Source organism: Puma concolor, chromosome D1 (assembly GCF_028749965.1).
Source record: "Puma concolor isolate L17-30 chromosome D1, mPumCon1.1.hap2, whole genome shotgun sequence".
In the NCBI taxonomy this organism is placed as follows: Eukaryota; Metazoa; Chordata; class Mammalia; order Carnivora; family Felidae; genus Puma; species Puma concolor.
This window is the reverse complement of record NC_141676.1, coordinates 476,128-502,506: the sequence shown is the minus strand read 5'-3', so window position 1 is coordinate 502,506 and position 26,379 is coordinate 476,128. Positions and strand designations below refer to the sequence as shown.

The following is a 26,379-nucleotide window of genomic DNA, read 5'->3' as shown; positions in this document are numbered from 1 at the left end:
AGGGTGCCATTGCAGGGGGGAGCTCCAGGCCCACAGTGACCCCATCCCCACCCGCAGGAGACAGACTGGCTGCGAGCATACTTAACTGGTTTAATGACACGGCCTTTGAACCTTGGTCACCTGTCATCTCTGCAGAGTTCAGGGCTCCAAGACTCACCCACCACCCACACAGCACGCAGGGTGAGCCTGGCCTGAGACCCGGTCAGAGAAAGTTCCTTTCTTGGGCTCTGCCTTGGGGGCGGGAGCGGCGTTGGGATGGGGGCGTCGCAGGCCATGCTTGGGTGAGAGCATATCCAGTCCAACCTGGCTCCCCGCTCCCTGAAAGGGTGGATCCCGCACCCCCCCCCCACCGGCCACCTTTGGGGAGCGATGCGCTGGGTGGGTGCTGTGGGCAATACCTGGGGGCGAGGCCCCGCTCGGCGCCCAGGGTGGCTGAGGCCTCCTGCCCTTCTGGCCCACAGCCCATCCACAGGCACGTGAGAAGCAGCAGCCAGGGGCACGAGGTTGGGGCCAGGGTCACAAGCGCCAGGAGGAGCCCCCATGTGAACGGGGGGGGGGGGGCGCGGGGAACAAAGGATAAGTCCCGGCTGCCGCGTGGGGGCCCTGTGGCCTCAGGGAGGGGGTGGGTCTGAAAGCCGGGAAGGGGGCAGGGCGGGGCTGGAAAGGCCACGGCTCTGGCTTCAGGGGCAGGTGCGTGAGGGGCTGGCATCTCCAGGCGGCTAGTTTGGCGGAACAGGGCCTTGGGGCAGGCAGCCTGGGGGGGGGGGGGCCCGAGGCGCTGGGGAGCCTGAGGACAGGCCACGTGCCACGAGGCAGGTGAGGCGCCCCCAGCCACCCCCCACTCCACGTCCATGATAGAAACATACACACATCCAAAAATAACCCTCCACACACTGGGGTGGGCCCTGCCGGCCGGCTCTAGCTGTCCTCCTCCACTCTCCTCTGGGTCTTGGAATGAAACCTGCTCATGAGTTCCTCCAGCTCCGAGCCACTTTGCTGCTTCTGGGGAGGGAGGGGTGCGGCAGCCTCAGCCTAGAGCCCCGCAGGCCAGGGCCCCACGGCCTCCCCCTCGCAGGCGATCTAGGAGCGCGGGTAGGGGGGCGGCGGCGGGGAGCGAGGGGCCGGGCGGCGTGGGACGCCCACTCACCTCCAGGACCGCCTTCTGCACGGTGAGCTGGCTGTACACGCGGATGCCCTCCTCTCCACACACCTTCTTCAGTTCCTCTTTGTTGAGCGAGAAGAGCTGGGCTCCGGTCAGAATGCCCAGGTTCTCCACGATCCTGGGGCCGGGGGCGGGAGGGGGGTGGGCGTCAGGGCGGGCCCCCCCCCCCAGGTGAAGGCCTCGCGCACCCCCGCGCCGCCCCGCCTGCGCGCCCCGCTCACCGCGGGCTGAAGGCCTTGGCTTCCAGCCAGGCGCGGACCTCGTGGGGGTCGGACTCGTAGGTGAGCGGCAGGCCCACGGGCTGGCTGCGCTCCACGCGGAAGTGCCGCTGCGGCTGCGTTTTGATGTTGCTAATCTTCTTGATGAGCTCGTCGTTGACCTCGTCCATGTGGTGGATCAGCTCTGCGGGGGGCGCCCTGCACTCAGGCCCCACCCGAGCTGATCCAGGGCTCCCCCACACTGGACGGGGACCCTCCTCCCCCTGCCTCCCCCAGGGCACCCCGGGCCCCGGACCCGCACCCGTCCGCCGGCCCTCATCCCCCAGCAGAGCGCCTCTCACCTTCTTTGTTCCCTGCGAAGCTTGGGGGCAGCTTGTGGGTGGGGCTGGCAGGACCCCAGTATTTCAGACTGGCCTGCAAGGGTGGGGGAAAGAGGCGAGCGGGTGGGGGTGCCACCAGCTTCAGCTCCCCCCCTCCCAGGGCCTGGCCAGCAGGGAGGACTCCAGGACTCAGAGCAGGGGATGGGGTGGGGTGTTTGGGGGGGCGGTGGGGGGTGTTTTGTGGGGGGTATGGGGGTGGGGGGGTGAAGGATGTGGGGGTGGAGGGTGGGGGGCGTGGGAGTGTTTTCTGGGGGGTGTTTCCTGGGGTCTGTGGGGTGGGGGGTGGTGGGGGTGAGGGGGGCGGGGGTGTTTTGTGGGGGGTGGGGGTGGTGGGATGTTTTGTGGGGGGGGTTGGGGGTGGGATGGGGGGAGGGGGCGTCTCTCCTGAGATGTGGCTGCACCCGCTCCTCCACGACAGCAAGGTCCCCCTCCTCCCGCTCACCTGCTCTGGGGGGACGTCCTCCAGCCGAGTCTCGTCCAGGATGCTGCAGGGCACGTAGCCGGCCTGGCCACTGCGATTCCGAAGCTTCCACCACTGGTGGCCATCTTCCAGCACCTGTGGGAACCCCTTCCTCTCGTCACAGGCACCAGCGCAGGGTGCGGGAACCCCTCTTTACAGGTGCGCCAGAGAGAGTTCTAGGCGACTCTAAGCTCAGCCTCCCCCCGGTCCTATGGGGTTGCCATGAGCCGCCCCTAGGAGCCCCCGCCCTGCCCAGCCTTCCGTCCCACCCACTCGGCTACCTCTCCCCACCCCCCTGCCGCGGCCTCCTGCAAGGTGCCTCTAGCCTTGTGCATGTAGATCACCCACCCCCCCAGCCCGCTCCACTTTCTGTCCCCCACTGGATGGCCTGGATTCAGGACTGGCACCAGATGGATGGGGCCTCAAGGGGGCTCCAGGGCCGGGTGTGAATGACGAACCCTGGCTGAGTTGGAGGGTCCCCCAGATGGGCACAGGGAAGGCCCATCCTCCAGCATGAGCCCAGCCTAGCCGAGCACAGGGGCCCCTGGGCCCCCTCCGAGAGACCCAAGACCGGGAAGCCTTTCAGCCAGGCTGTTTGGGGGGGGGGGGCAGGCTGTGGACCCAGATTGGAGTCTGGGGGTCAGGGTCCCGGGGACGGGGTTGGACAGACGTGCCACGGGCCGGCATCAGGCAGCCTGGCTGCTGCCTGCGGTCCCCCCCCGCCCCCCCCCCCCCCGCCCCAGCCCAGGCCCCTGCTCACCTCCAGGACCTCGTCCTTGAGCACTGACAGCTCGTTGGCATTCCGGGCCGTGAAATCATAGAGGATCCTGACGTACTTGGCCATGGCCGGTGCAGGTTCGTAGCCCCTGTGTGGAACAGGAGGGCTGAGGCCCAGGGCTGGGCCCGGGGAGCAGCTTCGCAGGTGCGTGCTGCTCCCGTTCAGCTCTCTGAGGTCGCAGAGGAGACAGGCTGAGGCGCATCAGCCGGGAACAGAAACTGTGACAGCCCCAGAGCGCCTGGGGCCCCACGCGGAGGTGGGGGCCGTGCAGCGGGGTGGGACGCCGGGGCCTGTGGGCACAACAGGGCCTGCCCCAGCCCAGCCCATCTCAGGGGTCTCCGGCCCCGGCCCCCCAGGGGAACCAGAGCCAGACCTGTACCCGAGAAATGACAGGGCACTGCCACGCCTGGAAGCAGGTGATCACTGAGGGGGGCAGTCGGTACGGCACAGAGGACTGCCCACGAGCTGCAGGGGCGTGGGGTGAGGGGCTGCCCTGACCGAGGGTGTTCCGGCCACAGCAAGGAGCTGGCCTGTGGCTGCCCCTGGGCTGGGCTGTCCCCCCTGGTCAGTCTGGGCAGCCTCCTCCTCACACAGCTGTGGGCCTCGGGACACCATGCAGGCGAGGGGGCCGAGGGTGACGTGGCTCCGGAGCCAGGACTGGCCGGACTGGAGATCAGAGGATGAAAATGTGTCTTCCAGTGTGGCCCTGGGCGGGGCACCACGGACATCAAGCTGCCGGCGTGCAGCAGAGAAGGGTGTGCTTGTTTAAGGTACAGGTTTCGGCCCCCTCCCCTCCTGAAACCGAATCCTGGGATCTGGCAGGGTGACAAGCATCGCAGACAGATCCGGGGCCAGGAGTGGGAACAGAAAGGAGGAGGTGGGGGAGGAAGGGAGGGGAGTCCCCCAGGCCCCGAGTCTGTTGAAAGGTGTGTGGGGGGGCGGGGAGAACGACTGTCCGTAGCTCAGACCTTCAGTCTCCTCTCTGGCTCTGAGGTTAAGCCTAAATCAGTGCCAATGAGGTGACAGGGATTGGTGACCTCACTTAAGTTTGGCGCCTTAGTAAACTTCTAACGGTAATTCTGAAACACACGTGAGAACACGCAGGAAAGGATGATGGATTAGGCTGATGAGTTTATGGCTAGTTTGGGATACGTTCTAAAGTTAGAAGGAAAACCTGGTTCTAGTTTGGAAAAACGCTATTTTGAACATCACGAACAAAACATTTGCCGCCACCTGGTGGCAGCATACTCACGTCAGAATCTCCGCATTTCTAGGAGCGAGTGCCACGCTCTCGTTTTTTTTAAGAGGAACTTACCTGTGAGCATGCGGGGAACTGACTGGTGGGAGGACGTCCACCGGAGGTGTGGGCTCAGGTACGAGGCTGTGTTTTGGGGAGTTTCGAAAGGATAGTCGGCTCACTGGAGTCGGCTGTGGGGAAGAAGGACCACCTGGGCTTGGCATGGGGTGAGGGCCACGGTAGGGAGGCGTGGTGAGGGCAGTGGACAGAGGTGGGCTGAAGAGGCGAGCACTGGTGGAGGACGCAGATGGCCAGCGGTGCTGGGTGGGGGGCTGCGGGTGCTCTGACCTCGTCATCCGGGGCAGACGCCAGCCCCTCCGCTTCCCAGGGAGCCTCCTGCAGCACATCCAGGGGTGGCTCCCAGCCGCTGTGGAACTTGGGCACGTAGAGGGGTACCTGCGGCTCCCGTGGCCACTCAGAGCTGGGGGTGGGAGGTCCTGGGGGTGAGCTACGCCCACCCACTGGCGTGGAGCCCAGCCCACCCGCCAAGTCCACACCCCACGCCCTGCATCACCCCTCCCCACCCTCCCTGCCTGCTGACGCACCGGGGGCGCGTCCATGTCTCCCCCAGTGACTCCCACAGCGTCGTCTCCTTGGGGACTAGGTGGCCTCGCAGGAAGCCCACGGCGTCGCGGGAGAGCACGGGGCTGGTGACGGAGCATGCGATGTCTGGGCCCCCACAGGTGCTGACGATCTGGGGCACAGTGGGGTTCAGAGAGAGCCCTGCCCACCGGCCCCCAACCCCAGCTCGCTCACTTGCAGCACCACAGGCCAGCACGCTCGCAGCGTGGACGCGTGGCCCCAGCTGCCTGCCCGAGGTGGGCACTTGCGTCCCCCCACCTTCAGCCAGGGGCAAACCACCCCGGGGCCCTGCTCCCCACCCCCCCAGCCCCAGGCACCAGGTCTAGCGGTCCAAAGAGGAAGTGCACCAGTTCCGCAGCGCTGGGGTTCTGGATGTGCTTCTGCAGCTTGGCCTGGGGCGGGGGGCACACAGATGGGCGGGGGGATGGCGTTGGGGATAAGGGGGGCAAGGACCCGGGCCCCCCCAATGTCAGCACAGAGGAACAGGACGTGGGGGCAGACAGACGGGGGGATGGCGTTGGGGATAAGGGGGGCAAGGACCCGGGCCCCCCCAACGTCGGCACAGAGGGTGGGAAAGAGTTAGCGTACTCACAAGCAGGTTGATAGCCAGCTTGATTTTCTGGAAACAGTCAACAAACTCGGCCTCCGAGGGGGGCCGTGCCCGGAGCGTAAGGACGCCCTCTGGAATGTGGGGCGGTGCCTATGAACCTGGCTGGCCCGGTCACTGCCCCCGGCAGCCACCTGCTCAGACTGGACCTCTTGCAGCCCAGTAGCCACCCGTCCCCGTGACCACTAGCCATCCGCCTCAGCTGCACCGCGGTCTCTCCATCCTCTCGGGCATCCCCCCAACCCCAGCCGCTGTCGCCTCCGGCCTCCACCCCACCCCCTCCGCACCTGCTGGCCCCTTCTTCCCCTTCTTCTTCCCTCTCTTGCGCTGGTTCAGCTGTTTGAAAGCCTCGGCCGCCTTCTGCAGCCGAGCCACGAACCACTCGATGTCGTCCAGGGCGCAGTTGAGGATTTGCTGGGGTCAGAGCGGAGGCAGGGGTCAGTCTGAGGCGCCCCCACCAGCTGCAGGGACAGTCCCACGCACTGTCTCTTGGTCCCTGGCCTGGGGGAGGAGGTGGCTGCTGGCCGGGGGCCGGCCGGAGGGGCCCACGCCCGATGGGGGCTCGGGCCGCGAGACCCACCGTTTCCTTCTCTATCTTCTGGGCCAGCACAGCCCGCGGCTCCTCGTCCTGCGACTCCCGACGGCGGAAGCCTGGATGCGGGAGGCAGAGTCAGGTGCCACCGACGGCGGCCGCCCCCTCCCGCTCCCTCCGGCTCCCTCCGCGTACTCGGCTCGCTGAGGGGCACGGGCGGGCCCACTCGGTTCTTGCTGGACGGAGAGTCACCGCCGTGGCGCTGGAAGGGGATGGGGGCCGGGCCCTTGGGGGCGGGCAGGACCGACTGCCGCTGCCGGATCTTCTCCCGGTGGCCCCTGCAGCGGGGGGCAGAGGCCCGCTCAGCCCGGCCCCGCCGCACACCCGGCCCTCCCCGCCGCCGCGCTCCCCCACCTACTTCAGGGTCTGCGGCCGCATCTTCTTCCCCAGACGGCAGTCGGCCAGCGCGCTCTCGATGTCCTCGTGCACGAGCTCCGCCTGGCGGGACGGGGCGTCAGGCCGGCTCGGGACGCCGCCCCCGCCCCGGCCGCCGCCCCCTCCTCACCTCCACCTCGTCGCAGTAGAAGAAGTGGATGTCGGGCTTGCTCTGCTCCGAGTCCTGGCACACGAGCAGCAGCACGGACGGGTACCGCAGCTGGTCCAGCACCGTCTGGCTGTGCCGCACGGTGGGCAGCGGGAAGTTCTCCAGCTCTTCCTGGGAGGCAGGGGGCTCGGGTGTGGGCTCAGCGGTGCCTCAGGGTCGCGACCCCCACTCGTGACTCGAGCGCGGACGCGCGCTCCCAGCCCCGGGGGCGCGGTGCGGGGGCGCGGTGCCCGGGGCGTGGGCGTCAGTGGCGAGCCCGGCCCGTGGGGGGGCGCCCGCGGACACAGGAGGGGCGTGGCGCCGACGCAGACCCAGGCACGGACTCTGCCAGGCCGTGGCCACAGCCGTGGCACGCCGACCCCCGGACATAGCCAGGCCCTGTGTCGGTACGGCGGGTGGACGGGCTCTTGCCAGGGGTGGACGAGGCGCTGCTGTTGGGACACGGCTTCCCCGGATGCTCAGCCCCGCCCAGGTCTCCCTGCCCTGCCTGCTGCCCCGCGCCCTCCTCAGCCTGCCCCGCCCCCGCAGGAGCCCCGCCCCCCAATGCAGGCCCCGCCCCGCGGGAGGCTCCGCCCCCAGATGGAGCCCCCCCCCCCCCCCCCACCCACCCCGCGCCCCGCCCGGAGGCCCCGCTGAGCGGCTGGGCCGTGTCCCTGCGGCCCTGCCGCCACCGCACCTGAGACTCCACGTCCAGCAGCCGCAGTGACTGGTCGTTGACCTGCAGCAGCATCTCCTGTGTCCAGACCTTCTCCTTGGAGCTCAGCTGCACCAGTTTCCGGATGGCGTCCTCCACAGACGCGATGGCCTCACTCTTGTCCATGATGAACGTGGCCAGGTGCTGGGGACGGGCGGGGGAGTCACTCTGGGGAGAGCCCTCCTAGTGCCCAGACCAGGGCCGAGGGGTTGCACCCCGGGGGCCTGAGGGGTCATGCCCAACCCTGGGAGCCTGGGGTGGGGGGGGCGGACATCCCCTGCCCTGGGGGGTCTGAAGAGACACAGCCCTACCTTAAGGGGAGGTCTCTGCTCTGCCTTCGTGGATGTCCGTGGGGGCCGCGGACATGCCCTGATAAAACCCTTGGGAGTCCTACACAGACGATCCCTCACCCTTCCCCATCTCCTGTAGCTGGGCTCCAGGAACGCTAGCCTCCCTGCTCCCGGGAAGACCTGGTTCAGGGTCACCGCAGGGCCTTTGCATGGTCTGTCCCCACCTTGCCTCCCCTACTCTTCTCCAGCTCTCTTTTCCTTCAGGGCTCTGCTCAGACCTGCTGTTCCTGCCTGGCCACGGCATCACTCCAGCTCCTGGCCTGCCTTGTTTTTGTTGACCACGATCCGACATTATGCTGAACATGACGTGCTCCTTTGTTTCTTTTCTGGCTGCTGGGTTCACTGCTATCTCCCCAGTGCCAGGGACAGTGGCTGGCACACAGTGGGCCCTCAGTGAATATGCTGGAATGGCCATGTGGGGAGCTCATGTGGGGTGGGTCTTGGGGACTCTTGGCCAGCCAAGCCCTCCCTTTCCAGGGACCCTCCTCCTTCCTCTGTCTCCAAGACTGACCCAGGCTCCTCCTCCCTCCAGACTCCCCCATGTGTCCCACCGCTGAAGTCAGTCAACAATGCTTTGACAGTCGGGGAAACACTATATTAAATTCTAAGCAGTCAAGACCCAGCTACAAAAGTGCTAGAAGAAAATACTGGATGATTCCTGAAGATCTCAGAAAGGCCTTCTTCACAGAGGGACTTCCCTAAGCAAGGAAGAAAATCCAGATGCCCAGAAGAAAAGACCGAAAAATGTGACTTAATCTGCTTGGGAAAAACAAACAAACAAACAACCATATACGAAGTAAAAAAAAAAAAAAATTTTGGGAAAAACAGATGTAATAGATATAGCGAAGGCTAGTTTTCTTAATATTTATAAAGACCACTATGCATTACAGTGACAGCTCTTACTTGTTCAAGGCTCTACTTTGTTAAGCAAAGTTATTAAGAATACCGATGATAAATGAATACACGAATGAAAAAGATCTGTGACGAAGTAAAATTGTAACACCCGGTAGAAAAATTGGCAAAAGACACGAACCGAGAGTCTCCAGGAAAACCAACATAACTAACTTTTTAATATAGGAGACTGCATATAATCTCAATAAAATAATCGTGAGTGCAAGTCTGACACTACTACTTCTGAAATGAATCGACTGCTGAACGTTTTACTTTTTTTTTCTTCAAGTCTATCTATTTTGAGAGAGGGAGAGAAGAGAGAAACCCCAAGCAGAGCTGGACGTGAGGCTCGAACTCACAGACCATCAGATCATGACCTGAGCCAAAATCGAGAGTCGGATGCGTGACCGACTGAGCCCCCCAGGTGCACTGTTTTACCTCTTCTATTGCCCAGCACTGACGGGTCCTTGTGGGTCACATGTGCAGGTTAACTGTGCAGAAGTGGGATCCCCACCCTGCATGCGCCAGGTGCTCTGGGGAGAAGCCCAGGACACCTGGAAAGGCGAACGCACTCCCTTGTCACAACTCAGATAACCTGAACACGTGTGCAACGTGGCACGGGCACCAGGCTGCTCCCTGCAGCACTGAGTGTGACAAGAAAGGGTGGTCCCAACCTACGTGAGCATCAGCAGTCAGAGGGATCAGTGGGCAGCGGGACACAAGGCTGGCCGTCCGCGCGAGGCAGGGTGAGCCCCAAAGCACACGTTGTTAGCAAAACCGCACAACCAAACCAAATGAAGCCACGCACGCGGCCGCAAAACAAGTCTAGCATTTTGATGGAAACCCCGCACGGTGCGCTCTCTGACCATCGTGGTGGTGAAATAAAAAATCAGTACCATTCGATAACTAGAAAACCCTCAAATAATTGGAAATTCAGCAACACGCTCCTACATAACAACCGATGGGTGAACGAAGGCATGAGAGAAATAAGAAAATACTCGAGAGACAAACGAAAACGAAAGCACAGCACAGCAAAACGTAGAGACGCAGCACGAGCAGCGGGCGGGGGCGTTTGGAGCTGCAAATGCTCACACGGTCCCCAGGGACAGGCAGAAGATGTTCCGAACTGAATGACAATAAAGGCATGGGCATCAGACTTGCAGGATTTCGCTAAAGGGGCTGATGGAGGGGGACGTACAGCTGTAAATGCATATTAGAAAAGCAGGGATGTTTGGGGCACCTGGAGGGCTCGGTTGGTTGAGCGTCTGACCTCTGCTCAGGTCATGATCTCACAGTTTGTCAGCTCGATCCCCGAGTCGGGCTGGCTGCCGTCAGCACGGAGCCTGCTTCGGACCCTCTGCCCTCGCCCCCTCTCTCTCTGTCCCTCCTCCGCCTTGCATATGCTCTCTCTCTCTCTCTCTCAAAAATAAATAAACATGGGGGCGCCTGGGTGGCTCAGTTAAGTGTTTGACTTCAGCTCAGGTTATGATCTCGTGCTCCGTGGGTTCGAGCCCCATGTCAGGCTCTGTGCTGATGGCTTAGAGCCCGGAGCCTGCTTTGGATTCTGTGTCTCCCTCTCTCTCTGCCCTTCCCCAGCTTGTGCTCTTTCTCCCTCTCTCAAAAATAAATAAACATTAAAATAAATAAATAAACATTCAAAAAGAAGAAATATTTAATATCAGTGATATAAGCATTTCCTTTAAGAAACTAGAAAAGGGGGCGCCTGGGTGGCGCAGTCGGTTGGTTAAGCGTCCGACTTCAGCCAGGTCACGATCTCGCGGTCCGTGAGTTCGAGCCCCGCGTCGGGCTCTGGGCTGATGGTTCAGAGCCTGGAGCCTGTTTCCGATTCTGTGTCTCCCTCTCTCTCTGCCCCTCCCCCGTTCATGCTCTGTCTCTCTCTGTCCCAAAAATAAATAAACGTTGAAAAAAAAATTTTTTTTAAATATATTCATATATATAACCTTTCTTTCCCACAAAGAAAACCTTGCATTTAGAGGGCCTCATAAGTAGATCCTATCAAATACTTAAGCAAGAGATAAAAACAATCTTTCACAAATTCCTTCCGAAAACCAAGGAGGAGGGAATACTTTCTCACTCACTTTTCTAAGGCCACCATAATTCGAACACCAAAACCTGTCAAGGCTTTGCGGTAAAAGAAAAATTACAGACCAACCTCTCTAACAAAACATTAATGCGAAAACAAAATATTAGCGAATCCGTGCATCAACACATAAAAAGAATAACACACATGCACACATGAAGTCTGTCCCGGAAACGCGAGGTCGGTTCGACATTCGAAAAAATCCTATCAGTGTGACTGACTTACGTTAACAGTAGCGAATACATCTCTGTAGATTCAGAGACAGCATTTGACAAAGTTCAACACCTTCCACGATGAAAGTTCTCAGCAAACAAAGAATGGAAAAGAGCTTCCTCAGTAATAAAACGTATCTACAAAAATACAGCATATACAATGGGGAAATCCTGGATCTTTTCTTCTAAAATTGGACACAGAGCAAAGATGTCCACTCTGCTGCTTTTACTCAGTACTGTGCTGGTGATCCTAGCCGGGGCAATGAGGTACGAAAAGTAACGTGGCTCCGAATAAGGTATTAGGCGCTGTATTTCAGACAACCTGATTGTATACAGAGTAAATTCGAAGGATCTACAAGCAAATCACTAAAACAAGTAAGTGAATTCAGCGTCTCAGCACACTCAGTCCCTGCACACAAGTTCAAAGGTTCCTCCGTGCGCTAGCCACAGCCAATTGGAAAATGGCTTTAAAAGAAAAACCAGTACCATTTACAACAGTGTCGACAAGCCAAATACCCGAGGAGTGTTTTAACAAAAGACACGCAAGTCCTCGGCGGTGGAAACAACAAACGCTCCGAGAGAAGTCGGACAAGCCACTGATACGGGACGAGATCCCGCGTCCACAGGCGGGAAAGACTCGGGATCATTTAGATGTCAACTCGCGCTACGTGGATCCAGAGGTTTGGCTCAATGCCGGTGAAAACTCTAGCGGGCTTTTCTGCGGGCGGGGGATTGAAATGGACAGTTTGATTCTAAAAGGTAAAAGCAAGCACAAAGATCTTGGAAAAGTCGAGAACATCTTGAGGAAAAGATAAAGTTGGAGGGCTCACGTTGCCTGATTTCAAGATTGATAATACAGCTGCTGCTGCAAGCGAGAGACCGTGAGGCAAAGGGGTCCGTGGACAGATCCGTCCACATTCAGCTAAACACGTCTTGACAAGGGCACCAAGCAAGTCAACCTCCGGGAGGAGGACAGTCTTCTCAGTATGTAGCACATTTGCTACAGGGAAAAACTTAGCCTTAAGTCTCATACCCAAAAACTGATTTCAAATGGATCATAGACCTGAGTGTAAAAGCCTCAACTCTGGAGTTTCTAGAAGAAAACACAGGAAGAGATCTTCAGAGCCTTGGGTCAGGCAATGACCACTCCCCACCCTCCAAAAAAAAATAAACAAAACCCCAAGAAAACAGCCCTGACCATAAGAAAAAGTGGATATGGTTGGATATCATCAAAATTAAACACTTCCGCTCCTCGAAAGACAGGTCAAATCCACAAGCCAGACTGAGAGAAAATATTTCTCATCCACACACCTGACGATGTGCGCAAACGACTCCTCGCGGTCCAGAAGGCGGATGTGTACACGCAGGTGGACAGAAGGGACCATAGGAAGGGTCCCCAGGGGTGGGGCACGGCTGGTGGAGATGCTCCCCCCCCCCCCGCCACTGCAGCCTACGGCACAGACTTGTTCTACATGTGCGTTTCTTGAAATAAGTTTACTGAGCAGAACAAAGTGTTATAAGCTATACGAATTCAGTTATGGGAAGGGAGGGATTCTCCAAAAAGTAAAGCTTCAGGGATGTAGGAGAGCAGTGTTGTTGACAGTGGGGAAGACTGACCACCGGGGTCAGCATGACTGAGCTCTGGGGTAATGGAGCTGTTGTGTCCCGACCACGGTGGCACTGACTGCAACAGAACCACCCCCCGCCCCCCTCAGCGTCACTGTACGCTAATTTAGAGGCTTGAGCAGCGCCCCACTGCCAGGGTGGGTCTGATCTTGCCCCCACCTCCCACCCTCTCTCTGTGCCTTGGCTTTCTCGTCTGGGAGGGCCAGGCCAGACTACTCACTCCCCGAGCCTTGCTGACTGCTGGGTGGGCAGGAGGGGTGCCCCTGGGCTGGGGTCTTTCCACAGGCTAGCTTGGACCAAAGTCCAGAAGGGCTGGGAGTCCCCAGTGGCATAGATGATTGCTCACCAAGGACGGCAAAGTCCCCACGACCCCGAGAGAGGCGGCTGAGCTGACTGGGAAGGAAGGGGACACGCTGACCTGTCCTCACTAGGTACTCTGCCCTTGGGCCCTGAGCCAGCAGCAGGCACCAGCCTGGCAGGGAGGGCTGCTCCCTCAACACAGCCCAATTCAAGAACCTAGGGACTCCCAATGTCTCTGCAGACCCATTGTATAGACCAGGAACCTGAGGCTCAGAAAGTAGTGACATGCCCGGCTTCTGTGGGTGTGAGGGGGTTCTATGTGCGTGTGGGGGTCTTCATCTTGCTGGTCCAGGGCCCCCCTTCCTGATCCAAGCCCTGCTTCCTGGTCCAGGGCCCCCTTTCCTGGTCCAAGCCCCCCCCCCCCCCCCCCCGCTTCCTCCCTTCTCAGCCATTCTCAGCCCTGTTGTCCTACAGGTTTGGACAGTGGCTAGGAACCAGGAAGGTCACTTAAAAAACATATATCCGGAGTTCTAAGTGTGAATCAAAACTGACCTAGAGTAAAAACCCTCCTGAGCTGGCAGCTGGTCTTAAGTTCAGTTAACCAGTCTGGACTCTCGCTGAGCCCATCAGAACTGGCCATGCCAGGCTTTCTCTGCAGAAGCTCAGGAAGTGTGTCTTTGTCCCACCTAATGCCTCCTAATCTAGTTCCTTGTTTGGGGGCCAGGATGGCCGGTTTCCCTCCAGCAGGTTTTCCCATCCGAGCATTGCCGAACAGCACCTGAGGCTTGTCCCTGTCTGGCCTGTGTTGGCCACCGGCATCTCCCCTCCCCTGACACAGCTCCAGGGCTCCTGTGTCCCCCAGACTGTCACCTTCCCAGGACTGGAGGACAGGCGTGGGGCAGTCCTTGGCTCTGGCTGCCCGCTGTGGGTGTCAGAAGCTGGGCTGACCCCTTCCCTCTGTGCCTCAGTTCCCACACCTGCCCAGGGACCGGAGTGCTCCTCAGGGGCTGGCCTCACCTGGACATGGTACTGGGAGGTCTCATGCATGATGATGTTGGAGTTGGAGTACTTCTTCCTCTGTTCTGAGCAGGGAGCCACCGGTCACTCACCCCAGAGGGCAGGACCCACAGCCCCTAGTTCAGGTGGGACTGGACTCCCAGGTTGGGCCACAGGGAGGGCCAAATGGAGGCGAGGGGTGCTGCCACCAGAAAGGACTCAAGGGTATGAGATGTGAGTGAGCCCCCCCCCCCCAGGATGGTCCCTGCCTAGGAAAGGACCCCCAGCTCAGAGCAGTGATAGGGGTCTGTCCTTGAGGGGTGCGGGAGTCTCAACAACTCCTCCCATGGAGGCCCCTTGCCAACCTTCCTGGGAAGGGGTCCAATCCAGGGCTTCCCCCAACTCCCAGAGCTGCCTGCCAACATCTCCCGGCCCCTCCCTGGCGCTCCTGACTTTCCAGACAGGGCACCGAGTCCAAAGGCACAAGTGTGTGTCTTCGGGGAGGGGCAGAGTCGGGGGAGGTCCTGGCTGGCCAGGCCCCGCCCCCGCGGAGCAGACACCTGGCGCTCCACCCAGCCTGAACCCCGCCCCCCTGGGCTATCTGGTTGCAGCGAGGAGGGCGGCCGAATCAATATTGATGGTTCCTGAATTATTAGTAAAGGCCTCTCTCCTTACGGTGAGGGAGGGAGGGGCCTGAGCAGCTAGCTGTTGCTTAATTAGGGTCCGGGGGCCTCCTTCGGGCACCCAGGGCTCACGTGCCTCTCCCCTGGTGCCCCAGCCCCAGCACAGCCTGGGGGGAGGGGAGTGGGCGAGACCCCACGGCCACGTCGGTCCAGGAGACTCACTCACCAAACAGGTCCTTGGCACTCATCTTGGCCACACCGTCCGACCGGCCCAGGCTGCCGCTGCAGGGGAGGGGCGCCGTGAGGGCGAGGCCCACACCGCGCCCCTCCCTGGGGACTGCTCCGCAGGTGGGGGTGGGGACTCACTTGGCAGCACCGGGGCAGCAGCTCACGGACCCCGGCTGGCTCATGGCGTCCTCGGTCGTGGCTGGCGATGGGGGGTGATGGAGGCCTGTGCGGCCTGGGTCCAAGGCCTAGTGGACAGGGTAGCCGAGCTGACACCTCACTGGGGCCTGGTCAGTGGCTTCAGGGCTCCCAGGGCGCGGCTTGGTCTCCTGCTCCACCCACCGCAGGTCCAGAGGCTGCAGCCCTGGCGTCCTGGCCAGATTCCCCAGTGTGCTTGGGCGGGGTGTCCTCAGGGAGCGGAGCCCTGCCTCCTGGATGTGGCAGGACCTCCCAGCCCATGTCCCAGCTGTCAGACGTGTGCCCCTATCTCACTCCAGACCCTTGGTCCTCCACAGGGAGCCCCAGGGCGGGCCAGTAGAGGGGTCTCCCGAGGCTATCTGGCGTGGGGCTGCAAGGACAGTGTCCTGGTGATTCTGAGATGGGACTGGGGGAGGAACCACCTTCCAAGCAGAGGGAATGCATGTTCAAAGGCCCTGAATCAGGTGGGAGCCAACACGAGAGGACAGCAGCACAGGATGAGACTGAGTCTGGGATGGGGTTGGGGGGAAGGTGTGGCCCCGGGGACCCAGAACCCAGTCCAGAGGGAGCCCACCCTCAGGGGGGTGAGCAGAGCCTGGTATCCCTGGGCCAGGCTAACATGTCCTATGGTGTCTGTGCCCCATGGGGACCTCTGACAAGACTGTCCCTCTGTGGGGGGTTCAGTATTGGGGGTCTGCTGGAGTGGGTACTCATAGGCCAGGAGTGCTGGTACCTGGGGGTGGGGAGCACCCTAGGACTTTCTGGTTTGATCAGGTCCCACCTACGAGGAGGGCTTCCAGGAGGTGTGAGGGGTCTGGGGGCTTTGGATCACCCCTTCCCATGTGCCACTGAGGGTCCTGGCTCTCTCAGGATGGGTGGGAGTAGGGGCTTGGTCAGATTCCTCTGACCATCTGCCTGTGGAGAATGTCCGGAATGCTCATGACCTCAGTGAGTGAGCCAAGTGTTTGCTTAATGGGATTCCTGATGGGCTGAGCCAAGGGCACTGGGCACGTGTGTCCAGGTACACACACACCTGGGCAAAATCCAGGCCTCTGGGCACACACAGACAAGCAGAGGTTGACACATGGCCCTTCTCCTTGGGGAGCCTAGGCTGGGAACACTGTGGCCTTCACCTCCCTGGAGCAGGGCGGCGGGGGGCCTCGGCAGGGCCAGCCAAAGAGCTGAGTCCAGGAGCTGGCATCTGGGTTGGGGAGCAGCTGGGGGAGGGGCCGCCTACGGGCCCATTCCAGTCAGCTGACCGGGGCAGGGGAGCTGGGCAACCCCAAGGGAACCGGACAACACCTGGGGCCCAGGCTGCACTTTGGTTTTACTGCGGCCATTTTCCGGGTGCAAAGGGAAGGCCAAGCAGGGCGCCTGGCTGGGCTGTGGAGGAGGCCCGAGCAGGGCAGGGAGGGTGGAGGCACCAGCCCCAAGTTCAAATTCCAGCTCACGCAGGCAGGCCGAGTGACCTTGGGGAGGAGTCGGCTTAAAGCCCAGAGGAAGCTGGGCGGAGCCCTGGAACGGGGGACCCCCCAGGCACTGGCTGTGCTGGGGTCTGGGAGCTACAGGCTGGGGAGGGCCCAACCAGGTTGGTAAGCAGGGACAGGCCTGGGAAGCCCGAGTGGGGGAGGAGTGGGCTTAAGGCTCACTGGGGAGGCAGGCACAGAGGACCCAACAGACAGGGCCAGGGGAGTGACGAGCCACTGAGGCCCTGTTCTAGGCAGGCATCAGGAGAGGCCTGGGCAGGGCCCTGGGGGGTGGGGGGAGAGTGCAGAGGTGGGGAAGGAGAGACGTCACCAGCTGGGCCCCGGCTCCCAGCGCTGCTGGGGCCACCTCCACCTGGAGTGGGGGCAGAGGTGGTTTGTGGGTGCGCCTGAGAAGCACCTCAAGCCTGCCTACCCTCCTCCTCTGCCACCAGGGACACCTTCATGCACAGGGACCACCCCAGGCCGGCCTGGCCCAGGGAGGAGGGACCCAGGGTAGCCTCAGGCGGGGCACCGGCAGGCCCCTGCAACACAGCACCCAGCCTCCTCCTCCCTGAAACTCCCACACCTCTTGACCCAGAGCCTGACCCTAGCCTGATGTTTCCTTCTCGCTCAGACACCCAGGAAGTGCCTCCTGACCTGACAAACAGAGAGCCACTGGCTCACCTCTGTCTGGTGTCTGGCCGCCAAGGAGGCCCAGCCTGTCCCGTGGAAGGGGGGGTTTGGGGCCCCTTCACCGGAGGAAGGGGTTCCCTCCCCCGCCAAGCCCGGGGCTGGGAGGGGGCCGGCTGGCTGACTCAGGTCACCGCCGCCGCCCCAGGACCAGGCGGGGCAGACCAGGCCGCAACGGCACCGGGCTCCTTGGCCGCGGGTTCGGCTCAGCGCTCTCGCACCCCGTTGCCCCTGGCGCCCCGGCCCGGCCCAAGGACTCAGGCCAGAGCCTCCAGTTTCCTGGCTACCTGGGGAAACTGAGGCCGACCCGGACCGCCGTCCGTTCTCGGGGCTCCTGGGTCGCTCCTTGGCCAAAGCGCGGGCGGCTGCCCGGCAGGTCGGCTTGCGCTGGGTGGGAAACCGTGGGGGCGCTCACCTGCTGCTCCCGGTCCCGTGCCCGCGCCGCCGGTGGGTGCCCTGGTCCGCGCGTCCGTCCGCACGTCTGTCGTCTCCTCGCCTCGGCGCCCAGGCTCGGGCAGCGGGAGGGACGCGCGGCTGGGCCGGGCCGGGGCGGGGCCGCGAGGAGGAACCCGAGCGGCAGGTTAGAGACCCGGGAGCCGGCGGGTGCGGGGGGAGGGGTGGGGACAGGACGAGGACGCCCCGCCTCTCCGGCTCGGCCCCGCCCCCCGGGGCTCCCAGCGCTCGGCCCCCCACACCCACCCCCGTGGGCCCCCTGGACCTGCAGACCCCACCCACCCCCAGAGCCGGGGCGCCCGCGGACGGATAGGCGGATCTGGAGCCCCTCACCCCGGAGATGCGCCGGTGTGACCGAGCAGGGCAAGGCTGAGAGACCTTCGCGAGGCAGCCCTGGATGAGCCCTAGCAGATGCCAGGTACCCCCAGCCTCAGCTGCCGCGGCAGAGGGGCTCTCTCTGGGGCCCCGGGACAGACTCCCCTCCCCTTCAGCTGGCCCCTCTGCTCTGGAGGGATGGGGGGAGTGCTAGGGCCAGGCTTTAGTCTGCAAGTGGGTGTCAAAGTTATGATCAGAGGCCAGAGACCCCAGGGCTCTGCGCGCTGAGTCTCCCAGGCCGGAGAGGGGCCCTCCCCTCCACAATTCAGGAGATCCTATAGTCTTTTCGAGTAGCCTCAACCAACATGGGCATCCCCAGAGGGATGTGGGTGTCAGACGGGAGGGTGGGGATCCTGTGGCCCAGACTGTTCACTGGTGCCAGGGACCAGAACAGGTGGGGGAGGGCACTCCTGGCAGTGCCCCCCTCCTTAGGCCCAGGCCCCACCCTCTGCCCTCAGCGTAGGGCAGGTGTCCTGAATGGACTCCCAGAATGCCCCTGCTCAGCCAGCTGGCTGGGAGGAAGTGAAGGGGCAGAGGGCAGGTCCGGGCAGCGGTGGGCACCCCCAGGCACGTGCAAGGACCCAAGGGCTCTGGCTATGATTCCTGGGGTGGCGTGGGGGTGGAAACGGGTGTGTCAGGAGGCAGGGGCCCAGGGCAGTTGGCCTTGTTTGCCTGGCACTGACGTGGAGCGCTTCCTGGGGATCCGCCTGGGGAAGGGAGGCACACTGGGTCCCGGACGGTCAGTGGCACTGCCTTTTCACGGGTCACCAGGACCCCGGGGGCGGGTCTCCCTGCCTGCTGTCTGAAGCATCACAGGTGAGCTCTCCCAGGTGGGGCAGGAAGTGGCCTTCTCCTTGGGCCCAGCCCTGCCCCCGAGCCCTGGCAGGACCTGGCTTCCTGGTTCTCTCTCCTACTCTGCTGAGCACTGGGAGAGGAAGGCACGGGCCTGCCCTCGTCCTTCCTGGAGACGGAGCCTGGACGGGCAAAAAGCGGGAAGGCCGGCACACAAGGGAGCAGCTGAGGTGGGGACCGTAGCGCTTCTGAAATGAAAGTCACTGTCCCCAGACCAGGACTGACCCCGATCAGGAGGCAGCAGAGAGCCTGGAGTCCCAGGCTGGCTGGTGGCCACGTGGAGCTGTGGTGCCCTCCGTGGCAGCTGACCGCCACCTGCATGTAAACAAAGCGATAGGGGTGTCCGGAGCCCAGCTCGGGGCAGGAGATCACGAACCCTGAAGGCCACAGGTGTCCGGCTTCCAGAGTCTGCAGGGGAGCTGGCTGGGCGCTCCCAGAGGCGAGCGCACCCGTCCCGTCCTTCCCGAGTCCGCACGGCGCCAGAAGCAGGGAAGGCAGCGGGGAGGCGGGAGGACGCCCGCTGGTCCAGAGCCAGAGCGGGCAGCGCAGAGAGGTCCTGCTGCCACTTGCCCCTGCCAGGACAGAGGCCATGGGGGGCCGCCGCGGCCCCTCGAGGAAGCCAGTCCCCGTGGAGGTCCTGGACCGGCCCTGAGGCCTGGCTTGGCCGTCCTCCGGGGGAAGCCCTCCTCCTGGGGCTGCTGGGGGAGGCCTGGATGGGGTGTGCGCTCTTGGGTACGGAAGAGGTGGGCGGCCTCAGGAGGAATTCAGGGAGGTATAAACATTTATTTCCACAAAACGGTAGGGAAAACGTCCAGATACCCAACGTTTTGTTCCAGACGTGGACGGTGCACAGCGTGAACAGGTAAAGGTCCTGGAGAGCAGGAGCTCGGTGTCTTCCGGGAGCCATTACGATCTGCGAAGGGGGAAGAAGGCACAAACAGAATGCGAGGAGCACAGTGCAAACGTCCCTGGCGTTTTAACGACCGAGGCTTGGACGTGGGGGCACTGGGGCACCGGGCTGGGGCAGTGGAGGGCCGTTGGCCGCTGGCCCACTCCCTGCCTCCCTCCCGTCAGTGCCAGGGTCTCGGCCCGTCCTTCCTTCAGGAGCCCCCGGGGGAGAGGAGCCGCAGCTGCCGACGTCCCCCCGGACACCAGGGCCCACGGTTCCTAAGCGGCCCGGGGCCTGGCTGCCCGCTTCCCATGCTGCCCCTGGAGCCCCCCGCAGAGCAGCAGCGCGGTGGGTATGGAACACGCACCGCCCCGGCCTGCGCCCTCACACCCGCGGGGGAACCGGCAAGACACGGCCAGCCTGCTCCTCCCGGCAGGGAACGGTGGTTTGTGGCCACAGCTCGGCCACCTCCTTTCCCAAGGGCCTGTTCCCTTCTGGGTCGGGGGTCAGGGCAGCTGCCGGAGGGAGATCCTCACCAGCCAAAAGCGGGGCCTGAGCAGATGTTCCCGCGGTCTCCCTTCCCGACCCTTCGTGCAGCTGTTCCCGGCAACTCCCCCGGCTCTCTGCTCTGCCCTGGGTTCCTGACCACCCCACCACCCAAAATTCGTAAACCACTCCAGACCGTCCTACCCGTCCACACCGGTGCCCTTCCGTCCCGCACTGGGGGAGGAGACGGCCGGGCTCCCGGGCGGGGGTTTCTGTGCAGAGCCGTCCTGCCCGGCAAAGCCGGGTGCTGCCCGCCTAGCCGACAAAGGCAGCGACGGCCACCAGCTGCAGGACGGCCTCCAGGCCGTGGAGCGCGAGGAGCGTGGCGCCGAGGGTGGAGTCGGCCCGCAGCACCAGCGTCTGCCAGAGCAGGAAGTAGGTGGACAGCAGGGCGCCACCCGCTGTAAGGACCAGGCTGACGGCCAGCGGCACCTCGGCCTCCATCAGGTTGCCCTTGGTGCCTGGAGAGGGGGACAAGCGGACGAGTGGGCGCCGGGCTCCGGGACGCCTACTCGGACCCACGTGCACCCAGGACGGCCCCGAGGCTGCGGGGAGGCCAGACGCGAGCTCACCGCCAGCACATCCCCCTGGACATAGGGCTGACGGCTCCCAGGGAAAGGATCTATGGTGGCCACCACATCACTCAGGAAATGTCACAAAGCAAAAATGCTGCCGAGGGGTGCGCTCTCCCCAGTGAGGACAGAACCAAGTGCAGTTGTAATTTTTGAACCTCAGTCTCTGGGTCAGTTGTCGGGGTGGGAGAGGGAACTTGGTTTTCTAAGAATGATCCCAATTGCATTCTGACACCTTTCCCTAATTCCAAGTGGACTGAGGAGATTTTGTTTAAAATTTCCAAAAATATTTTACTGTGGGCTAAGATCGGTTCTGGAAGGTCTCATGCACACTTGTAAACAAACAAACAAACAAACAAACAAACAAAAAACAAACCAGCACGGCATTTTACAGACAAATAGGCAGTCACAGGAAACGCTGATCCCTGACTGCAGGTGTCCGAGGCGCCTGGGCAGGGACAGGCAGGGCAGGCGCCCCGCAATCCCAGCACCTTCCGTCCCCCTCCCAGGTCTGTGGGCTCGTCCGTGACGGCCCAGGAGACCTGCTTCTGTCCACCAGAGTCCGGAGGGTCTGATGACCATGGCATGTGCCTGCGTCCCCACTGGTGATGGGGCACCCTGGCGTACACGGGCGGGCAGAACGTGCTATGCTCCGGGGCCTGGAAGTGTCGGCTGCCATCGGCTCCCTCTGCTATCGCAACAGAGGGAGCATTTCCTACACCCATCGGCAGAACACGCACGGTGTGAGCCTGTTTTAGAACACAGACGTGCTGGCACGTGCGTGCCTGGGGCCGTGAAGGCAGCAGGAACGAGACGGGGCTGGAAGCCGTGGGCACCGTGTGGCCCTGGCCGGAGCAGGGTGGGGTGCGACAGACGGCAGAGCTCACGCTGTTGGGAGAATAGAAATGGGGAGCTGGCTGAGGGCACCTGCAGTGGCCTGGACTGAGCAGGCTCCGTCGCCTGGAGAACACCTCAGATCCTCCCTCTCCAGACTGCTGAGGCCAACAGGAGAAGGCAGGAGGCGAGGTGGAGATTTGGGGGCCCCGGAGTCAATTGGCCGAGCTGGGTTCCAATCTCAGTGCTGTCGGTCACCTTGGGGCTCGCGCAGGACTCCCAAACAGAAGCGCCTCTCCCACGGGTGCTGCTCCCAGTATTGCTTGTCTCCTGAGTAAAGCTTCTGAATAAACTAATTAATACTTAACGGCGTCGTAAGGCGAGCTCGCAAAGCAAGTGGTTAAGCGGTCGACATCAAAAGTGTCTCTAAGAACCACGTTATAAAGGGATAGATGTTTGAAGGCTCCCAGAGCGTAAGCTAGTAATTCTGTGACCCTAAGTACCACACGGTCTTCAGTCGACTCACCCAGGTACAACCGAACTGCTTCCAGAATCCCCATCAGAAACAGCAGAGTCAGGTCGAGAGCCAGGTAAGGACAAGGATAACTGAAAACCTGACCTGGAGAACAGGCAACAGAGCAGAACTCCAGTTATGGGGGGCAGTGGCAGGGGCGCCTCCCATGTGCCTCTATGATTAAGGCTCGCTTTTATGGGGCGCCCGGTGGCTCAGTCGGTGAAGCGGCCGACTTCGGCTCAGGTCACGACCTCACGGTTTGTGAGTTCGAGCCCCGCGTCGGGCTCTGTGCTAACAGCTGGGGAGCCCGGAGCCTGTTTCGGATTCTGTGCCTCCCTCTCTGCCCCTCCCCCACTCTCTCAAAAGCAAACATTAAAAAAGACTCACTTTTATATATGATCATTAGGAGCGTAGCCAGGAAATACAGGGCATAATACCCCCCACTCAGGTAGAGCAGCACTTGCAAGGAGACGGACGAGAGCTGGCCAGTGGTTAAGGACTCGGTCCCAGGCAGACCCAGAGAGCCTCGCAGTGCGTCCACCCCAGGGGGCCAGCTCCGCCCCGTCTTCCCAGGGGCCCGACACAGGCAGGCCCAGTGTAGGCACCTGCGGGTGGCCATGGAGACCCGGCCACCGGCTCCCTGCCTGCGGAGGCTTCTGCCCACACCCCTCCCGTCACAGATGTCCTATCCTGGAACCAGAGGGCTGGGCGTGTCCCTGGTAACTGCGGGCAGGATGGCCAGGCTTCCTTGCGGGCACCACCCTGATCTGGGCCCAGATTATGAGATTGAAAATAATGAATTCTTTTCATTTCCTTCAAAGAAAATGTATTCTCTTTGGGGGGGGGGCAGTTAAATGTCCACTAACTTTCCCGAGCTCTGTACACTTCCTGTTTGCTTACGTAAAAGGACTCTGTAAGTGTTCAAACTGAGGGGTCTTTGCTCTTCTGCTCCAGATGGGCCTGGGGGAGGCAGGCAGCCACCCACTCAAGGTGCAGGGCCTAGAAGGAGGGTGATGGAGCCAGCACGCTCCACTGGAGGAAGTCCTAGAACTCTCTGCATCTGTCAGTGACCGTCCCTCCCACTGAAACGTGCAATTTCTACTCAGAACTTATAGAAAAGGTGGGGGCAGAAAGCAGAAACTCAGAGCTGACTTCAAGAGTCTGGCAAACCAGCCCTCAGGAACCGTGCTGTGGAGGCCCACCAGGGGACACGTGGGCACAGCAGAAGGATACCACCGCGGATGAAGCTCTCCCTAGAAAAGAAAGTATCCGTCAGGGAGGCCCCAGGTCCAACCCGGATGCTTTCCTGGGCCATGTCCAACGCTGACCCAGGACCCCGGCTCCATTCTGCGATCCCATATTTACAGAAAGAAGCCACGTTTATCTGGGCCTGCGGTTGTCCATCCGAGGATCTGACCGTTGGCTTTTCGAAAGCTGAGGCTGGGCCGGAGTGTGTACTTGGGAGCTCAGAGGTGGAGAGGAGAAGGCTCTGAATGTGGCCGAGCTGAGCCCAGCCGGGACAGGGAAGGACTGCGCCCTGGACACAGAGGACAGCTCTTCTCATCTTCTGAGGTTTCTGTACATTTACCACGTGGGTAGAACTAGAGGAAAACCTTTTCCGATTCAGGGTACGAATCCTTTTTTTGTGTGTGGTTGATGAGAGACCCTGCTTTCCTCTGGAATTTCACACACGGCCCCAAATATCCCTCAGATACGCATTTCCTGAAGCGGCAACCCAAGTTCTCGCACTGTTGTGGCTCCTGGGCCTTCTCCCACCCGTGGCAGCCACAGGTCTCCCTCCTCCTAGGCTGACAGCCTCTCTCCCCGTGAAGTGGTCTTGGCATCACAGGTGTTGAGTGTCTCTAATCCTCCCATCGAATGTGTCCTGGGGCAGATTTCCTGTGTGAAGAGGCTCACACCAGTGGCACGTTTGTGACACGCAGAAACATCAGCAATGACTGAAAATTTGCCAAATGGACCCTCTGGGAGGCCTGAGCTATACTGCCGGCGGCAAGCAGACCAGCGATGGGAACCAGCCCGGCCGGTCTTCTCTCCAGCCCCGGTGATCTGGCGAGTAGATCTGGGCTTTCTGTGGTGCCTCACTTGGGCAGGGGTCCTAAATGGGTCAGCCCAGGGAATCAGGGACACAGATCAGAACTCAGCCTCGAGGAGCGGCAGCCAGGGGAGGGCCAGTGGAGCACGGGTCATTTATAAGCTTGCATCACGTTACAGGCGGTGTGCTCCTGAAACCCGGCCTGTTCTTTTCCAGGCTCTAGCTAAACTCCGCCACCTAGATACTTGTCGGTATCGGGTGGATTTCATGTGAACTGGGGGTTTCCTCCCTTTTGATTCTTCTCTTGAAGGCCGTTTTCAGACACTTCAGATCTACTTGCCGGCCGGCCACTGTGATGGATCAGGACCGTGGCAGCTCAGGAACAAAGGCTGCACAAAAACCTTACGTGACACAGGATTTTACATAATTAACGTTAAAGGCAGCTGTAATCAGATTGGCGGCTCTAAGGGTTTCAGACCCATAACGGCTCATTGTGACTAAATACAGCAGTGGTTTTCAGGACCTAACATTTTTTTGGTAAATGATTTACTGTAGTGACAGTGTGTCTCTGAACAGGGGTGTCAGGAGTACACGTGGAGGTGCGGAGAACGAACGTGTCCCCGAGGTGACAGACAAGGTGTGCACAGGGATCCTGCCCTGGCGTAAACCTAGTTTCTCACCAAATGGAAACACGTCTCGCTAGCAGCGGCCGTTCACAAAGGTCTGACGAGAGGGCTCTGCTCTGCCTCAAGCACACGCACAACGGAGACCACCTCTTTGCAGGACGTCCCGCTTGCTGCCCAGCGCACTCCCTCGTCTCTGTCTTCCCCGCAAGTAATTCCTGACAGCTGGGGTGTGCAAAGTGGGCTTTTTTATCTGAGCGATCGCTACCACAAAGACAACCCCAACCCAGAGTAGCACAGCCCCCATCCCATCCCGCACTTTTCTTACCCAAGCGGTGCACACATCAGCTGCTATGTGGACTGAGTGGTCAGCACCGTAAATGGCACACTCATGGGCACAGACCCTGGCGACCCGGGCAGGACGCGGACCAAGATAAGCTATGCCCACCTGTCTGCCAGCTGGGGGTGTTTCACAGAGAGAATTAACAACTCACTGGATGTTCCAGGAGTCAACGCTTGGGGGGGTGGGGGGGGGCGGGCGGGGATCTGTACGACTGAAGCACACGCTGGCGGGGACCAGCTTTCCGGGGGGCTGCCGCATCGCCCAGCATTCTGTCTCGGACACAAAGCTGCTGGCAATGGGACGGGGTGCCTCCCGACCTGCGGGGCCCCCGCCAGCTCCCTGGGCGCCTGGGCCTCACGGCACACGGGCCGCCCTCGCTCTCTGGAGAGCGCGCAGCCGCTGCGCAGGGCAGTGTGGCAGTTCACGGGTCACACTGCAGCCAGCCCGGGCCCACGCCTACGCCCCTGCTGCCTGCCCCTGTCCCTTCCCTCGGCCGCCGGTCCCCTGCCCCTGCTGCCAGCCCCTTGGCCCTGTCCCTGTGCCCCTGTCCCCTGCCCTGGCCCTTGTCCCCTGCCGCCACCGCGCGCATTGCGCAAAACCGGGGGCCGGCCACGGAAAGGTGGTAGCAGGACACGCGACGTGAGGCCAGGGAGGGGAAGAGGCTCTCAACGGGCCCGGGGCCTCACCTCGCGAATCTACTCAAAACCGCGGAGTCGCAACCACCACGAGGTACCCCAGACTGGTCGGCCTTTCCGACACCAGAAAGAACCAAAACGAACCGGCCCCCTTCCCGGCATGATCTCTGCCCCCGCCGCCCGGAGTCCCAGCCCCAGCCTCCGGCCGACGGGCGCCACGCAGTCCCGAGACCCTCGCGGCCCCCTGACGCCCGCCAGCCGCCCACCCCACGCCCTCACCTCGCCGCGCGGCCGCCATCTTGCCGCCCGGCCCCGCCCGCCCAGTCCGCCGCGATCCCGGCAGTCTCTCGGCTCCGCGCTCTTCGCGTCCCTTCGGCCATTTTCGCTTCTGCTCCCGAAGGGGCCCGACCTCGCCGCGCTTCGGGAGTTGATTCCGATCCGCGGCCGAGGCCCGATCAACCCGTCCGGCAGCGCTCGGGCACTTTCGTACAGGCGGAGGCGGAGAGCCGAGGCTCGGAGTATCGGGGCTCGGCAACGCTCGGCTCTGTTCGGCTTCACCTCGGACGGACTCGGCTCCCGCTCGAGGCGGGGGGGTGGGCGGAGCCTGCGACGAAAGGTTCTCCTGGCCCGGCCGCGCTGCGTCGGAGGCCGGCGAGATTCTGCCCCACAGTCGGCGACCCTGTTGCGGGGGACGAAGG

The 26,379-nt window shown here is 61.9% G+C and overlaps 2 protein-coding genes across 7 annotated transcripts; both read right to left on the bottom strand.

Annotated features, from left to right (window-relative positions):
- Positions 1 to 554: 554 nt before the first annotated feature.
- On the bottom strand, positions 555 to 17,562 carry EPS8L2 (EPS8 signaling adaptor L2). Of its 5 annotated transcripts, none has more exons than XM_086676509.1 (21): positions 17,408 to 17,562; positions 14,780 to 14,886; positions 14,640 to 14,695; positions 13,812 to 13,876; positions 7,297 to 7,458; positions 6,582 to 6,731; positions 6,435 to 6,514; positions 6,212 to 6,354; positions 6,065 to 6,135; positions 5,772 to 5,898; positions 5,470 to 5,558; positions 5,195 to 5,269; positions 4,841 to 4,989; positions 4,584 to 4,716; positions 4,314 to 4,426; positions 2,981 to 3,086; positions 2,203 to 2,316; positions 1,722 to 1,794; positions 1,384 to 1,564; positions 1,148 to 1,280; positions 555 to 1,002 (listed from the first exon to the last, which is right to left on the bottom strand). In XM_086676509.1, exons 2-21 carry the CDS (start codon positions 14,821 to 14,823, stop codon positions 919 to 921), a joined length of 2,148 nt encoding a protein of 715 aa, XP_086532635.1. In that variant the 5' UTR covers positions 14,824 to 14,886; positions 17,408 to 17,562; the 3' UTR covers positions 555 to 918. The 5 variants fall into 5 exon arrangements, with proteins under 5 accessions (XP_086532635.1, XP_086532630.1, XP_086532632.1 ...); XM_086676504.1 differs by having other exon boundaries at positions 17,280 to 17,412; XM_086676506.1 differs by lacking the exon at positions 17,408 to 17,562 and having other exon boundaries at positions 13,812 to 13,992; positions 14,780 to 14,863.
- A 1,873-nt stretch (positions 17,563 to 19,435) lies between these two features.
- On the bottom strand, positions 19,436 to 26,339 carry TMEM80 (transmembrane protein 80). 2 transcript variants are annotated; one of them, XM_086676513.1, is made up of 5 exons: positions 25,961 to 26,339; positions 23,261 to 23,280; positions 22,415 to 22,508; positions 22,040 to 22,132; positions 19,436 to 20,568 (listed from the first exon to the last, which is right to left on the bottom strand). In XM_086676513.1, exons 1-5 carry the CDS (start codon positions 25,977 to 25,979, stop codon positions 20,363 to 20,365), a joined length of 432 nt encoding a protein of 143 aa, XP_086532639.1. In that variant the 5' UTR covers positions 25,980 to 26,339; the 3' UTR covers positions 19,436 to 20,362. The 2 variants fall into 2 exon arrangements, with proteins under 2 accessions (XP_086532639.1, XP_086532640.1); XM_086676514.1 differs by lacking the exon at positions 25,961 to 26,339 and adding an exon at positions 23,393 to 24,754.
- Between the last annotated feature and the right edge of the window lie 40 nt (positions 26,340 to 26,379).

Excerpts from the sequence above, each read along its gene's own strand:
- EPS8L2 (XM_086676509.1), bottom strand. The coding sequence starts at position 14,823 with ATGAGCCAGCCGGGGTCCGTGAGCTGCTGCCCCGGTGCTGCCAA. Across the intron at positions 14,696-14,779 it reads TGCTGCCCCGGTGCTGCCAA|CGGCAGCCTGGGCCGGTCGG; the intron begins GTGAGTCCCCAC and ends CCTCCCCTGCAG. Across the intron at positions 5,899-6,064 it reads AGAAGATAGAGAAGGAAACG|CAAATCCTCAACTGCGCCCT; the intron begins GTGGGTCTCGCG and ends CTCTGACCCCAG.
- TMEM80 (XM_086676514.1), bottom strand. The coding sequence starts at position 23,591 with ATGAGAAGAGCTGTCCTCTGTGTCCAGGGCGCAGTCCTTCCCTGTCCC. Across the intron at positions 22,133-22,414 it reads CCTAATGATCATATATAAAA|GTCAGGTTTTCAGTTATCCT; the intron begins GTGAGTCTTTTT and ends CCTGTTCTCCAG. Across the intron at positions 20,569-22,039 it reads AGCAGTTCGGTTGTACCTGG|GCACCAAGGGCAACCTGATG; the intron begins GTGAGTCGACTG and ends CCCCCTCTCCAG.